The sequence below is a fragment of the Gymnodraco acuticeps genome, unplaced genomic scaffold, assembly GCF_902827175.1.
Source record: "Gymnodraco acuticeps unplaced genomic scaffold, fGymAcu1.1, whole genome shotgun sequence".
NCBI classification, from domain to species: Eukaryota; Metazoa; Chordata; class Actinopteri; order Perciformes; family Bathydraconidae; genus Gymnodraco; species Gymnodraco acuticeps.
The window spans coordinates 2,203,478-2,218,646 of record NW_022990673.1 but is presented as its reverse complement, the minus strand read 5'-3'; the positions used below and the strand labels follow the sequence as shown (position 1 = coordinate 2,218,646).

Here is a 15,169-nt window from a genome sequence, read left to right as displayed (position 1 = left end):
CAGCTCACTTTATATTTGAATGCAAGAATTGTTTTATATATAGTCAGTCATATCCATTCAGTGCCAAACAGTCCGACTTTTACAATAAATACCCATTAACGTCCTTGTCTCCGCCCTCCATCCTGACAACGCCGGCTCACAAAACGAGCTCCCCCAAATGCTTTCACTAACTTCCATGGCGACGAATCCAAACTGGAGATCATCGGCGCTCTTTTCAAACCCCTTTACCGCGAGAACATGTTAAAACCAGAGCTGATGATTATCAAACTTTAACTTAAATACCACAAGTCTATTGCAAGTTATCGAAACAAAGATACATTTAAGTCGGTGATGTAGAAACACGTTAACGTCCGTTAAGCTAGCTGTCAGCAAAGCGGTGTCCACTACCCGGTAAGTTGTGACTCTGCTAACGCTAGCTAGGTTCATTAGTTAACATTAGCTGGTTAGTGGTTGTTGTTGTTGTTGTTGTTGTTGTTATCGCACAAGCTAGCTCAATAGCTAGTCAACCACACATAAGGCTAATGTCAGCTTATTAGCATGTAAGCTAGCTAAGTAACGTTAGCTATCAATAAATACCTGGCTAACTTTGTGAGCTTCTGTCATTTAGTTTACACTCTTATGGAACTCTTATGGATACAGAGTTGAAGAGGTGGGTTTTGAGGCGGGACAATATAAGTCCTGATAATAGTCATGGGCTGGCCTATCAAAGTACACCGACTTCAATTATATTTGTTAATCGTTATATTAATATTGTATATTCAATAGAGATACTCTAGGAGCTATATATATTTCACTGTTAATATATACATATGTACTGTTCAGTTTTGTTTATTGTTTACAGTTTATACATATTTGCTTTTTATTTTATATTTTATTCAGTTTTGAATAAATCCGCAATGCTTGTCTACATGCTGATGTAATGAAATACATTCCCAAAATGGGTTCAATATAAGTTTATCTTTATCTGAAGTTAATGTAAACGTCAGTGTCACATCACAGCCATGAACAACAATGCAGAGAGGAAGTTTGTCAATTTGAGGAAGCGTCTGGATCAGCTGGGCTACAGACACCCACTAGGAATAGAGTCACTGCCTCTAGTGGAGAAACTATTCAGGTAATACCTTTAATCCTCCTGCATTTGCTCTTTCCTTATTATCAGCCAGTCTGTAGAGGTTTATGAGATGTTCTTACATTTGTTACATGTGTTATTACAGTGACCTGGTCCACACAACTGAAAGTCTGCGCAATGCCAAACTGTCAGCGGGGAAAACTGAAAAAGAAACTCGAAACTTTGATGCTCTTCTGGAGCCATACAGGGCAGAGAATGCCCGGGCAGTCAGGGAGAACAATGAGCTGCACCTCGAACTTCTCAAGCTGAAAGAGGAGAAAGACCGTGTCAGCAGAGGTAAGCTGCGATAACCAGTTGTCCCCCTCTTCAGTACAAATTGAAACAGTTTCCCTTATCCTTCACCAGCACACACAACATTATTTGACACTATCTTGTTTGTTTTAGAACTCAAGACCCACATCAGAAAACTGGACCATCAGACATCGGACCTGAAGTTTTTAAATAATCAGTATGTGCACAAAGTTCGCTGTTTGGAGAAGGATAGCAAGGCTAAAGCTGAGCGCATCCAACAGCTGCAGGAGAAAAACATGCAAGCTGTGGTGCAGACACCAGGTAATATCAGGGATCTGACCTGAACTGGATGCATTGCTTTGAAAGTAACATATGACGTGGGTATAAAAGGGAAATCTAAAGTTAACCATAACTGAAGAATTGTATCCTTCTTTCCTCTTAAGGCAAGGCAAGGCAAGTTTATTTATATAGCACTTTTCAACACAAGGCAATTCAAAGTGCTTTACAAAAAATGAAAGAGATTAAGAAAGTGGCATTTAAAATCAGTCATTAAAAAGAAAAGCTAATAAAATAAACATTAAAAGAAAAAATACATGGATCAAAGTTACAGTGCAGTCTAAGATATGAATAGTTCAATTAAAAGCAGCGACAAAAAGAAAAGTCTTCAGCCTGGATTTAAAAGTAAGTATTTAAAAGTAACTCTTACACACACTCACAGGTGGAAAGAAGCGCAGCATCCCTTTCAGACGTCAGAGAATGCAGATTGATGATCTCATACCTTCCTCCTCTACATCTGGTTATCCTGTGTCGCAGCCTGATGATCCGTATATAGCTGACCTCCTTCTTTTGGCCGATGGAAGGTTAGTTTTTTATGTTAAAGCTGAGCTGTATTATTAAGGGAGTGGGGAGCTACTCAATGGATGTGTTGTTCGTATATACTTGCATGCTTCTTAGCGACAACCTGACTGATGGTCATTTTTATTTCTAGAATAAGTGAGTTACAAGAAGACATCATCAAAGTCAAACTGGACCTGGAAAATGCTCAGGAGTTTATTCAACACTTAAATACACAGGTAAGAAATAAAGAAAGCTGAATCATTTCCTACTATGACAAGTCAAATGTTACTAAAGACATGACGAGACTTATTTTCTTAACCCTTCAGGTGGAGGAGAGGAATAAAGAGATTGAGCGTTTGAACCGTGCTCTTCACGGAGGACGACCTCACGATGTAGTTTCTCTCGAGGCTCAGAACTTCAGCAACGAGAAACTGATTGCCCATCTTAACCTCCAGGCAAGCATTGTAGTCAAACAGGATATTTACCCTGATGTATAATGCATACAGGATATTACTAGAACATGACGTTTTCTAAGTAACTCACCTGGTTTTAAAAACATTTCCTCTATAAGAGAAGTCTGCATGGTTGCTCGTACCCACCCTCCTCTCTGCTGACTCGTAGCTGCTGCGTTGTGTTCTACAGATTGAATACCTGCAGGAGACCAACATGACATTAGAGGAAAAGGTGGCGGGTCTGCAGCAGAGGAAGAAGGATGCCTCCTGCGAAGTGGCCAATCTCTCCATAAAGAACCTGGAACTGTGTGAAGAGCTGACGCACATTGACGACCTGGCAAAGCGCCTGGAGATGGACAAAGAGCACGTGTTGGAAACTGCTGACATGGAACTGCAAGAAACGAAAGTAAGAACAGCCAGGAGGAGAGATAATATAAAAGTGTTGGATTTTCATTCTGCTTGTAAAACCTGGAAACTTTATCTCAACAGAAACACATTCAAAGGCAACAGAGCATCATTGAAGACTTGGAGGATGTCATAACAAAAACAAGAAGGGTATGTATATACACTTAATATGGTCATTTTCTGCAATACTTAATATATATTTGACATTCTTCAGTAGATCCTTAACGTTTCTATGTTACCATAAGTCTGTCCTGTTTTATTACCCAAGCTAAAGTGTTGGCAATGATTACATTTAGGAGCAGTCTGAAGGGGACTTTGAGAAAGGCCGTCTCAGAGACCAGCTGGTGGAGCTCAAAGAGCAGAATGAGAAAATGGAGGGACTGGTGAATTTCCTAGAGGAGGAAAAAATCAGGCTGCAGGACAAGATGGAGAGAATGATGGCAGCAGGTAAGCACCTGTTGAAACTGCTTATAGCAGCAATAGATTTCTTGACATAGGTGTATTACCTACCTGCTGCTGTTTTCTAGACAGAGACCTGGTGCTGGAGCTGGAGAGCATGCGAGCTAAACATGGTGTTTGTGGAAGGGAACGCTCGCCCTCGCGGCTAGATGCATTTGTCAAAAGTCTAGAGGAGGAGCGGGATTACTATCGTCAGGAGGCTGAGCGCTACAAAAGAGCCAGAGGGGCCGGGGGCCCAGATTTAAGCCCCAGTCGTAGTCCAACCCGGGGCAGGAGTCCTCAGTCCAAAGCAACGAGGGTAAGCAGTGACAATAAAAAACATGTTCACTTCTATAACAGCTTTTCAGATAATCCTCTTTTAAACTTGAATTTTAACCTCACATTTTCAGGGAGGTGTTGCTGAGACAGAACTTGTGCGTTTATTAAAGGAACGAGATGAGCTGAAGGCTGCTCTGCTGGGATTTGAGAGGCACATGGAGGACATCCAGAGCAATGTGAAGGGCCTCAGCTCTGAACGAGACCACTTCAAAAAGCTGTTTAAACAAGTGAGTTATAGAAAGTTATTATTCCACAAGCTGGACAATTTCTTTTACACTTTTAAACAACCTAATGTATTGTTCACTCAGGCTCAAGAGGACTTGAAGCTGGTTCACAGCACAGGTATGTCAGCTGATCTCTTACAACTGAAGGAGGAGGTCCAACAGGCAGAAATCAGAATCCATCAGCTGACCTCTGAAAGAGACACACTGATGGACAGATTACAGGTTAGTACAGAGTAATACCTTGCATGGTGTGCATGACTGCTCTGATGTTAACAAGTTGCAGAGTTAAGCATAGTTTTAATTTGCTAGAAGCTAGAGCTGCAAGGATTGGTCAATACATCGATAAGTCCATTGACAGAAAGCTAATTAGCTACAATTGTGATACTTGATCATTGGTCTTTTTTGATCCAAAAGAAAATCGATTGTTTCTGTAATAGTAACTTACATATCATTGGGGTTTAAACTGTTGGTCGGACAATGTAATGGTTAGATAATACTGACTTAACAGGCTCACTGTAAGCTTTACATTAGTGACACTGGAGTTTGTTGAGCCTGATTTTCTTTTTGTTGCAGGTTAGCCAGACTTCAGCTCTCACTGGCCGACAGGGAGAGGAGAGGAGGATTCTTGATCTGGAGAATGCCGTAAAGAGCGTAAGCCTGATGGGAATTTTGATAAACCTTTTCAAACACATGCTCATAATGTCTGACATACCAAAGTCCCAGAACAGTTATTAGGTGATGATTACAACTTTAACTTAGATCCTTAAATGGGTTTAATTTGCTTTATGTTTACCTGACCCATTGTGTGTAGTTGGAGCGGGAGAGACTGGAGCTGCTCTCCCAGGTGAGTCAGCTGAAGGAGAGCAGGGGGGCTGCTGAGGAGGAGCTGGAGGTCCGGTCTGCTGCTCTGGTCCAGAATGCAGAGGAGGTTTCCCATCAGAGGGCGGAGGCTAATGCTCTGAGGTTTGTGTTGAATTTCTTATGACAATGAGGTATATATGAAGTATCAAGAGTTTACCCAAATACAATTACTTTTACCTTTTTTAAAGAAGTCCAAAGTGTCACAACAATAAGGAAATGTATCTTGAATACTTTCCATTACTTTTGGATTAGCTTTATACAACATGTGCGCAAAAAGACAAATGCTGAAATGTTGCCATTATTATGTATGTAAAGCAGAAACGGGAACATCATAACATCACAATGCAAGTTCAGGACATCCAGCTGTGATTATGCTATCATCAGTGATGCCATATTTGAACCTTAAAGCAGCGGCAGTGGTGAAATTAAACTACATGCAAAAATCACAGTTTGTCCTTTATTAAAATTGCTGTACCAGAAATGTGAGACTGGGATGCATCTGGGCATTACATTTAAATCTTGATGTACTGGAAAAAAAACGGTACAGTGACATTGTTCCCCTTTTCTACATTACCTACTGAACTGGCAACATTCCCCCCACAAATGTTAGAGGCCTTTGTGTCAGCCCCATGTCCTGAATGTGTGCACATGGTCTTTGTATTTACTGAAGTGGGATACAGTTGCCTTTTTTTGTGTCTTATTATGACACCGTTCTACTCCCAAAATATATATTTTGAAATGATATTCTGAAAAGAAAGTGATCAGGGGTTGCTGTCTGTCTGCAGGCTGCTGCAGGAGCAGATGGAGCATTCTCTTTCTGAAACACAACACCGGCTGTCTGTGAAGATCAACGAGCTGCATGCTGCCCATGAGCAGATTGACAAACTGGAGGAAACAATAGGTGAGTATTAGTGGATGTTATGAGGTTCAGAATGGCCTGCCACAGTTGGTGTTGTATGTCTGTTTGGTTTTTTTCTGCGGCTGCTTCACTGTTTTGCTTGATTGTGGTTCCGCCTGACAGGAGAGCTGAGTCAGCGGGGCTCCAAGCACAAAGAGGAAGTGGCTACTCTCCAGAAGTCCATCTCTGCTCTGGATAGAGAGAAAGATGCTCTGCAAGACGAGGTGGATCAAAAGACTGAAAGGCTGGTTGTCCTCCTGGAGGAGCATTCTAAAAAGGTAGCCACCCCCAACAAACCTCATCACAACATGCCCATATTAGCAATAATCTCTCCTGTTCGAAGTGGCTATATAAAGGTCTCCCCCGGCCTAAAGCATTTCAAATGTACAGTAAGGGAGGAGGGGACAACATACAGTCCTCTTACTATGCAAACAATGATTACATATGAGGCTTTAGTAGGAGTTGTTTGTCAAATCAAGTGGGTATTTTACAAAGTTGCTGGATCTTAGTTCTGTGTTTACCCTTTTTGTTCCTGTAAGGTAAACGAAAGGAAAGTAAGTTTTGCACCAAATTAACCATACATGACATGTGACCAACTTTGAATCCTTTTTTAAGACATACATCATTTGCATGGAACCAAGTCTGTGGATTTTGTCCTCCATCATTTACATTGGATAGCATTTAAAGGAGCTCTTCACAGCCAGTATGGAACTTAGAAAATATTATAAAGTCATTTCTTCAATGCACATATTGACTAGGGAGGATTGTATGATGATAGACTTGAAAACAAATGCACATAATGTTTTAAAAGATAGAGGCTTGATTCTTTGTTATTTACACAGGAACAGACTCTTGAAGAAGTGAGACTCACAGTGACAAACATGGACAACTCACTAGCGTAAGTATTGTTGTCTCTTTCTGCATTGGTTTTAAATACAACTAAACAAGTCCCTTTTTATTTAGCTGATATTGAACATGTGATGTTGGCGCAGTCAGCTGCAGGGGGCGCTAAACAGTCGTGAGAGGGAGATAACCAGCCTGAAGAGACAGCTGGATGCCTGTCAGGAGGAGCTGGATGGACTCAGGAGAAACAAAGAAATCACGATCAGAGAGAACAGGAGGCTGCAGGAGGACCTGGCTACAATGACCAGGGAGAACCAAGTATGTAGGAAAACACACTGACGTTGTTTTGTATACAAAGAAAAGAAAGAAATAACATCAGCCACTGTTGCGTTTGTGCAGGCTGTACATATGGAGATGGAGGAGGCTCTGCATGAGAAAGATGAGCTGAAGATAAGAGTCCACTCTTACATCTCTGAGGTGTCCAGAATAGAAAAGCTGATGGCTGCAAAGGTACAAACAACACTCCTGTAGCAGATAGTTTAAGCCTTATAGTGACATCGTATACACCTTCTTCTGTCTGCTAATTGAATGTGATTGGCGGACCCTCAGGAGCAGGAGAACAGGGACCTGCTGGATCGCTTCAGGATGGCCCACTCTGACGTGGAGGAGCGGGAGCAGAAGCTGCAGCATGCTGAAGGCCAAAACAACTCCATCCGCCTGGAGCTGCTCTCCTCGGACACAGAGCGCAGACACCTCCGAGAAACTGTCGGCCACCAGGGGAGAGAAATCCAGCAGGTGAGATATAGCATGCGTAATAACAACAGCCATGCAAGGTCAACTTAAAGGGAAGAAGAGGTATACTACAATTTCTATGTATATATGGAATTGAGACACATTTGTGACCTGCTCCATCGAAATCAGTCGCATTGACCCGAAGACACATTTTGAGTTGTATACACTGTTGGAAAGAGGAGATTCCTAGCTTTTTAATGATATCAGGATTGTTGTTGTGCTCCAAATATTAAGCGAAATATGTCCCATTATATAATGACTGTCACCGAGTCATCATTTTGAGATAAAGGCCTTTTAAAGTTTCCTCTTCTCTGGAATCCATCGATCTGATTGATTGATTAGCGGAGCAAATGATCAAAATACTACGGAGGGAAGATGTTTTCGTTTGGATCACTGGTCTGGGGGAAGCTCGTGTGTGTGTATACATGTGTGTGTGTGTGTGTTTGTGTGTATTGTGTTTGTTTCCCAGGGAAAACACTCACGAGAAACACCGGCTGTTTTTACGCCTGCTGTGACGTTAAGTTACTCCGTTCTCCGCTTGTAATTATGCCGTTAAAAGCTTCAAAGCTGTATTTATCATCTGAATTTGCCAAAACAAGTTTAATATTCTGAAAGCCAAGACTTTGTTTATTTGAAATCAGATGAAAACAAACTGTAACGGACCCTGCCGTGTTATCTATGATTACTATACGCTTACATTCATAAGACCAGCCGGAGGGAGGGGGAGCAGCGCTGCGGAACAGCAGAGTGGCGAGTGAGAGGCGAGCTGTGTTCTTCCCTTTACAAGCTTCAAAAATGTATTTATCGTGTGATTTTGGAAATAAAAGTTTCATATTCTGAAAGCCAACACTTTGGTTATTTAAAATCAAACAAAACACCCGAACCCCAGAAAACTATTTTTGTACACATAGCCACGTTTATTTTGAAATGAGCCGTTGCGACTTCCGACTGATTTCGATAGAGCGGGTCACATATTTTCTTTGCGGTGTATACACGTCATAAGAATGCTCTTATACATGAATTATATCAGAAGAAAAGTGGAATATAATTAGGCAGGCAAGCTAAGTGTGGTTAAAGCGCCGGGTGATGGGAGTGGCTCGGCCGGAGACCAGACAGCCGATCAGAATCAGGTAATAAGCCCCTCAATAAAAGCATGTTGGTAACCTGGTTCTGGTCTCTCTTGCAGTAGACTGGGTCCTGGGAGGACTTCTGGGCCGCGAAACACACCTGATTAGGCCACCGCACCGCTTCGTGCCCTTTTTGGAGCTGGCTGTTTTTGTTTTGTTGGACAATAAACTTAAGTTATTAAGAATCCTGAATCCGTCTCCTTCTGTCCTGTCCTTGTTCGGGCGCCACTGTAAGCACCTCCGCTCACACCAAGGTTAAAAAGGACAGAAGGAGCCGAGCCACTCCCATCACTCCGGCAGCCGGCGCTCTAACCACACCCCGCTGCCACACTAAGATATTACGCTAGGTAGTAAACAATTCAGTGGTGGTAGTCTTCATATCACCACAGAATCAGGAACAAATGTTAAGATGAATGTTCCTTTCCATCTGCCGTTTCCCCAGCACACGCAGGCCCTGCAGGCTTACGAGGCCCAAGTGTCGTCGCTGGTGCGAGGGATGTCCCGGCTAGAGGAGGAGCTGCTCTCAGCACAGGAGGAGAAGGCCGCGCTCCTCTCTGACCTGGCATCCGTCAGGGAGCTGTGTGTCAAACTGGACTCTGGCAAGGAGCTCACTGCCCGCCAGCTCACCTCCCGGAGCATGGACCTGGAGAGGGTGAGGCCCGCTGCGGATTTATTGTTGCATCCAGGTGTAGGCTATCCGTGAAGGTGAGCAGTAGCAGATGTTTAACCTTTCTGAAAATAAACCTGTGTGTTTTCTAGGTCACAGGAGAACTGGAGGATGTTAAGTCGGACGCAGAGGTCCTGAGGAAACAGATGGCCAGTGAGAGGCTGACTGTCCGTAACCTTGAGACTCTTCTCTCCAGCAATCGGCATAAGGAGTTCCAAACCCACCTGACAGCCAGTGAGAGGGAGTCAGATATAAAGGTCCTGCGCGACAGGCTGACTCTGGCTGACTGCAAAACGTAAACAAGTCCTTTTGAATATGTTGACTTGAACTCCAAGACTTGAATCAATGCCTCTTTTATTTTACAAGCTATTGATTCTGATTTGTTTTTGTGTGTGTGTGCCCTCAGTGCGGAGCATGCCAGGGAGGTGGCGCAGCTCCGCAGCAAAGTCTCTCAGCTGCAGACGGAGATGGACGTTCTGAAAAGACAGTTGACCTCTGAGCGCTTTGAACGGTGAGCTGACTTTTCAACTGCCAGCACTTAAATATTTAATGGAGAGTACCCAAAGCTGGAAGTTTGAAACAAATTAGATCTGTCATCAGGGTTTTTATATTAGCTTTTTGACTTAGTGTATTTCAGTAAATAATGGATTCTATAGACTTGCTCTTACATAAATAGCATAACTGATGCGACAACGTTTTTTTTTACTTTGAGTAGGCTGCACAGACACATTTTTTACGCTTGATCTCTGAGCGAGCATATAAGGATATTATCAGGATGTTGGGGACACTACTGAAAGTTTTCCATTATCTGTGAAACAGCAAAAAGTGTCCTCTTGGAAACTGAACATTTCTTGATACAAGTTAGGTGACAATAAAACAGGTATACTACTTTTGGAGTATCTGGCAATAAAAGTGAAACTAATAATGATGTCCGAGCCTGAGGTGATGTTTTCAAATTGTTGTCTGAGGTTGCGGTCAGAAGAATGTAACCACAAGCCTAGGCACATATTAAACATGTAAAGATTGTCTAACTGTGGCGGTGTCAACAGAGAGCGGGCGGTTCAGGAGATGCGCCGGCAGGGTTTGTCGTTCTCCTCCCTCGACGCCTCCTCCAGCTCTCACCACACCTCTCCAGAGCGCTCCATCCTGCGGAGTCTAAGCCGCTCCACCGACAAGTCAGCAGACAAGTGAGTCTTGAAAATGAAAATGATATGGCTTTTAATAGGGCTCATTGTTTTGTGTTCGATTCTGGTAATAAGCTGGTGTTTTTCCATATTAGACGGGAAGCAATGTTCTTTGATTATAAAAAAGGAATGATGAGCCATTACAAATCTAAAAAAAAAAACCTCTTCCTTATTTCACCATTCCTCTTTCTTTCTCTTTCCAGAAGTGTGAGCTTCAAAGATTCCACAACTACAGAGGCAGACAAATAAACAACTTGATGAGTGAGTTAGAAACCACTAGAAGCTGTGAATGAATTGTGAAGGTCTTTGTAAGTAGCGGCTTTACAGTGAGTGTTCAATTTAACTTAAACTAGTGACGGTGATAACATTCAAACAGTATGTTGCTTTTTTCTATGGAAATATCCAACCACTGATTGACTCCACTTACAATACTGGATGCAGGGTCATCTCTGTCAGTATGTTACACAGTCATTGGTAAAAATGTGGATTTAGCTTCAAAACTGTTTTCCTGAAATCAATTTGGTTGTCAACGACTCCAGCGTCACACATGTAGCAAAATATGTTTTTGTTCAAGCCTGTGATTATGTGTATTATGCTTTATATTCGTGTTTTTTTCCACAATGTTTAAATTATTAAATTATTCCTAAAATAAAGAAATACAAAATCACAGAAATGTGCAGTAATGTACATCACTAAACTTCCATTTCTGTTTAATAACAGGGTAAACAGTCCAAAGTGTTGGTAAAGATGGGGGACAGATTGTGGAGGAGAGGTCGACGTAGAACGAAAACACACAAAGCTTGATTTAAACCCACCACTCAGTGAGCAAATAGTTTGTGTTTTAGCCTGCTAAACCACTGAAGGCCCACAGAAGCTGTTAACCCTTTAGCTTCTCCAATAGTGTAGAAGAAGAAAAAGCAAAGTTTGGTCTGGCAACCTTATTTACAACTGCATCAATATATACTGATTTGGTTAATTTACTGTAACAGTGCATGACAGGAACATGTTGAAATGGAACAAAGTCGGTTCATATGTTTCTTTGTCTTCAGCTAATTTCAAGCTTTAGTGGTTCTGAAGTTAAGACCAACAATCTGCGATGATATTAGAACATCTCAAGTCAAAATGTGTAACAACTATTAAAATACTGTTTCTTCCCTAGTAATACAAATAGTAAAAAATAATGCTCTATAAAAAGTTCTCTCAAAACTATGAAACATTGCACATTTAATGCCGGCAGTGTTCAGTGGTTGTGTTGGGGAGATGATAAGCAAAGAGGGAAAAGTCTAAAATGTATTTGGGCAGGAGTTCCCTCAGTAGCTTCTGTGGTAACGTGCACAGATAATAATGTAACGTCTCCGTGGTGACCGGCTTGTACCACGTTTGCCTCTCAGGGAAGCGAACATGAGGAGGCGCTCCAATGCGCTGGAGCACAAACTCAGAATCCCTTTCAAGGTGTTCATAGGAGCCGATGAAGTCATAGGACACGGCACAGGGTTGGCATAAGTTGTACACCGGCATCCAGTGCTCATTCATGCGCTCTGCGTCCGTGTCCAGCAAGTAACGGACAAACTCTGCAAACGTCACATCATCTCCTTTAACCGGCGCGTCCTTAGCGCGAGTTTTCCTGTAGCGCTTTACGATCTCCACGCCGTACTTTTTCTGGTAGGACTCGATCTCTCCAAATTTGTTCCTGTATGCAGAAAGCAAGCGCTCCATTGGCTCCCGCACAAACATGAACTTGAAGTAGTGCTTGAGGCGATATTGGATCTGCTCGGGTTTAAAAGAGGACAAAAACTGCAGGTCGCTGCGGTGGTCCATCTTGATGCTGACGTCCACACTCTCCAGAACCCCATTCAGAACCTTCAGGACCCTCTTCCAGTTGGAGCAGGCCACCTTGGGGACGTAGCAGTACAGGAAGTGGTACTGATCGTTCACCAGGATGTGCTGCAGCAGCGTCTTCCTCTGCAGGGGGGTGAGGGACATGATGCTGTGCGGCATGTTCTTCTGGCTGCACATAGACTTGATGGTCCGGTTACGGATCTCTTGAAGGATCTAAGCGTGAACACAAAACAGTGACAATTTTACAGATCAACAGCAGTTAACTAGTCAGAGTTTGTATTAGTCAGCCTGTCGAAAGAGCTGTACAACATCAAGGCATCTGAGAAAATCCCCCTGATTGTGTCATCGTGATTTCATCAAGGTAATCTCATTTTGGGCTTGTAAATGTAAAATGTTATAATACAAAGCCTGCATACAAGCTAATGATGTGGCATTTATAAGATATGGACTATAAAGTTGAATCATGGGAAAAAAACTGAATATCTTGGACTCTGCTGCCCCTTTTTAAAGTGACCAGATGTTTGAAAATGGCCAGACTAGTTAAAAAACAATATACCCACTTCTTTACACATGTAAGATCAGCGGTTTCACCAGACCAAATTGTTGCCTTTTGGTCCTCCTTTTATGGCTTGCAGGATTTTTTAAGATCACCATAAAAAGCACATGTGTTTTTGATTAGAACAATAACAAACCATAACGTTTTAGAAAAGTGTCTTATGGTTTTCCCTTTGATCACCAACTGAAATTGTTTTTTTCCCACCATGGCATCACAAACAAAAAAGCTGTGTAGAAGAGCCTTAATCCGACCTACAGTGATATTGTGCAATGTACAGTCACGAGATGAATCAAATCGCCTCAGGCAACACTAGACCTATTCACACGTCACACACTCCACCCAACAAACTTGGAAAAGGTGAAAAAAAGTGGCTTGATTAATAAAATATTTTAAAAAACTGGTACTTGTGGGTTATCTGTCCCCACTTTTTAATAGCGGGAAGCTGGCTCCTCCACATGAACTTTTTCTCAAAATAACAAACATTAATCCTAGGGGGTAGGGTTATTTAGAGAGACTGAAAAAAGCAAAAAAGTTGCGTATTTAGAGTCTGAAAAAAACAACAAGTGGCGACAGATAACCCACAAGTACCAACACACTATGTTCAATCTGCTGAACACTTCATATGGCAGTTATGTAAGTGCGAATTAAGGCAAACTAGCACTGAAGTTTAAACCGGTAACTAAAAAAAAACACTTAAATATATTGATGAGTTTTGTGTATTTTGAAAATGCAATATATATCGATGGAGGGGTACTTGAATGCTGTGAGGGTGCCTCTGTCCATAAACCTAGGGAGCCACTGCATTACATGACTACCTGCGAGTCCACGTCCTCAGCACCCGGGCTGAGCTTCCCGACCTGCCGCATGAAGTCCTGCCGCTTCCCGGCCCCCCGCGGTGGAGGTGTCTCCATGCTGCTCAGCATTCCTTTCTCTATCATGAGCAGCAGGCCTCCGGAGGCTACGATCACCAGGAAGGTAAGGACCGAAGGAAGCACCGCGGAGCTCCGGCGGACCGAGCCCGGGATCACCGTGGTCCTAAAGTTTATAACCGAGCTGTTTCGCGGTCCTCCAGACTTCTTCATCCCGAAGTCCTGCCTGCGAGGAAGCATAGTGTGTCCGGCTGGTGTGTTCAATACCTCGTAGCCTTTTAAAGTCGACGGATAACTAATGTTACTACGTGAGAAAACAAACCCTTGGTCACCTACCACGTACCCATAGTTAATTTAAAACAGGGGTAACGTTTGAGAGTAAAAAATAGCAATTTCCGTATGACCTTTCAAAATAAAATCGTGTTGAAGAGCATTTTATTTGATTAACACAAATCCCCAAAGACAAAGATTGCTTAACAATTTGTCTAGAAAACGTTGCGTGTCTGCTTCCCATAAGATTTCGTTTTATAATTGTATCTTTAACTTTGGAAACTAATGCCAAGCTAACCAGAACCATCATTTGAAGACGTCCTGTTAAAAGTTTCAAAATAAAATCCTCCCACGGTTCAGTGCCCCCTGTATTTGAATCCTTTGTTCACTTCCTGGAACCGTTTATTTATCTTCATCAACATGAAATGTGCACCAAATAAATAAAGTAAATACCTAAGTCTTTGCATGTATTAAAAAGGTCTCATCACAGTTTTCTGTTGTCATACCTGCATGTTATAGCCTGCAAGCAAGGGCTAGTCGCCTAAACTTATACCTCAGTTTTTTATTGAGAAGCTAAACCAAACTTTCAGGTTTGGAAATTACCCACCATACTGGTGATAATCAGATGTTTTCAACCGATGCAGTCAGACCTTTCATGAAGAGATTTCTAAATTAGGAAGACTGCTTTGTTTTGGATATAGAGAACTTGGGTCTGCAACACAAATGTTTACGAATCTTTATTTAATCGTTTGGTCTTTATAATGTCAGCCAGAAAGGGAAGCGCTAATAGGTTTAAATCTCCTGTTTTGTTCAACCATTAGTTCATAATCAGTTCAGTAGCCCCTGCAGTTGACAATTATATAAATTATAGAAAAGTTACCCAAATGACATTCACAGTTGACAAATATAGGCTATAGAATAGTTATTCTCGATAAATGTTGTAGGCTATTGATCGGTTAACCGAATGTGGCAGCTTTTAATATCTCTAATGGATGAAGACAACAAGACCTAAATGGAGATTCTTCTCCAGTAATTATTCATTTAAAATCTATCTCTTCCTTAAAACCATGAATTATTAAGAACACTACTCAGGTCAACCCATTTGTCAGCCAGTTGGTGTGAATTAATGTCCTCTTTGTTTGTTTTACAGTATAGCCTATATCCTCAGCTGCAACATAGTTGGATCTTTCTCATTCATCTCCTCCTTT

General features: G+C 42.0%; 2 protein-coding genes across 8 annotated transcripts; one reads left to right on the top strand and one right to left on the bottom strand.

Moving 5' to 3' along the window:
- The first annotated feature begins 133 nt into the window (after positions 1-133).
- Positions 134-11,096, top strand: cep135 (centrosomal protein 135). Of its 7 annotated transcripts, none has more exons than XM_034229939.1 (26): positions 134-390; positions 987-1,114; positions 1,215-1,405; positions 1,514-1,681; positions 2,079-2,220; positions 2,349-2,433; positions 2,524-2,652; positions 2,840-3,055; positions 3,139-3,204; positions 3,354-3,501; positions 3,582-3,811; positions 3,903-4,058; positions 4,140-4,277; positions 4,629-4,706; positions 4,867-5,018; positions 5,702-5,817; positions 5,938-6,092; positions 6,657-6,712; positions 6,807-6,975; positions 7,057-7,167; positions 7,267-7,452; positions 9,019-9,228; positions 9,336-9,538; positions 9,650-9,754; positions 10,293-10,430; positions 10,631-11,096. In XM_034229939.1, the coding sequence occupies exons 2-26, from the start codon at positions 1,002-1,004 to the stop codon at positions 10,674-10,676; spliced, it is 3,507 nt and encodes a 1,168-aa protein (XP_034085830.1). In that variant the 5' UTR covers positions 134-390; positions 987-1,001; the 3' UTR covers positions 10,677-11,096. The 7 variants fall into 7 exon arrangements, with proteins under 7 accessions (XP_034085830.1, XP_034085828.1, XP_034085827.1 ...); XM_034229937.1 differs by having other exon boundaries at positions 135-390; positions 1,000-1,114; positions 3,351-3,501; XM_034229936.1 differs by having other exon boundaries at positions 135-390; positions 3,351-3,501.
- A 10-nt stretch (positions 11,097-11,106) lies between these two features.
- chst14 (carbohydrate (N-acetylgalactosamine 4-0) sulfotransferase 14) lies at positions 11,107-14,070 on the bottom strand. The gene is made up of 2 exons (XM_034229943.1): positions 13,638-14,070; positions 11,107-12,479 (listed from the first exon to the last, which is right to left on the bottom strand). The coding sequence occupies exons 1-2, from the start codon at positions 13,929-13,931 to the stop codon at positions 11,652-11,654; spliced, it is 1,122 nt and encodes a 373-aa protein (XP_034085834.1). The 5' UTR covers positions 13,932-14,070; the 3' UTR covers positions 11,107-11,651.
- Positions 14,071-15,169: the final 1,099 nt, after the last annotated feature.

Coding starts and splice junctions, on each gene's coding strand:
- cep135 (XM_034229937.1), top strand. CDS start 1,002: ATGAACAACAATGCAGAGAGGAAGTTTGTCAATTTGAGGAAGCGTCTG. Junction 4,278..4,628: donor CACTGATGGACAGATTACAG/GTTAGTACAGAG, acceptor TTTTTGTTGCAG/GTTAGCCAGACTTCAGCTCT. Junction 7,453..9,018: donor AGGGGAGAGAAATCCAGCAG/GTGAGATATAGC, acceptor CCGTTTCCCCAG/CACACGCAGGCCCTGCAGGC.
- chst14 (XM_034229943.1), bottom strand. CDS start 13,931: ATGCTTCCTCGCAGGCAGGACTTCGGGATGAAGAAGTCTGGAGGACCG. Junction 12,480..13,637: donor CTGAGGACGTGGACTCGCAG/GTAGTCATGTAA, acceptor GTTCACGCTTAG/ATCCTTCAAGAGATCCGTAA.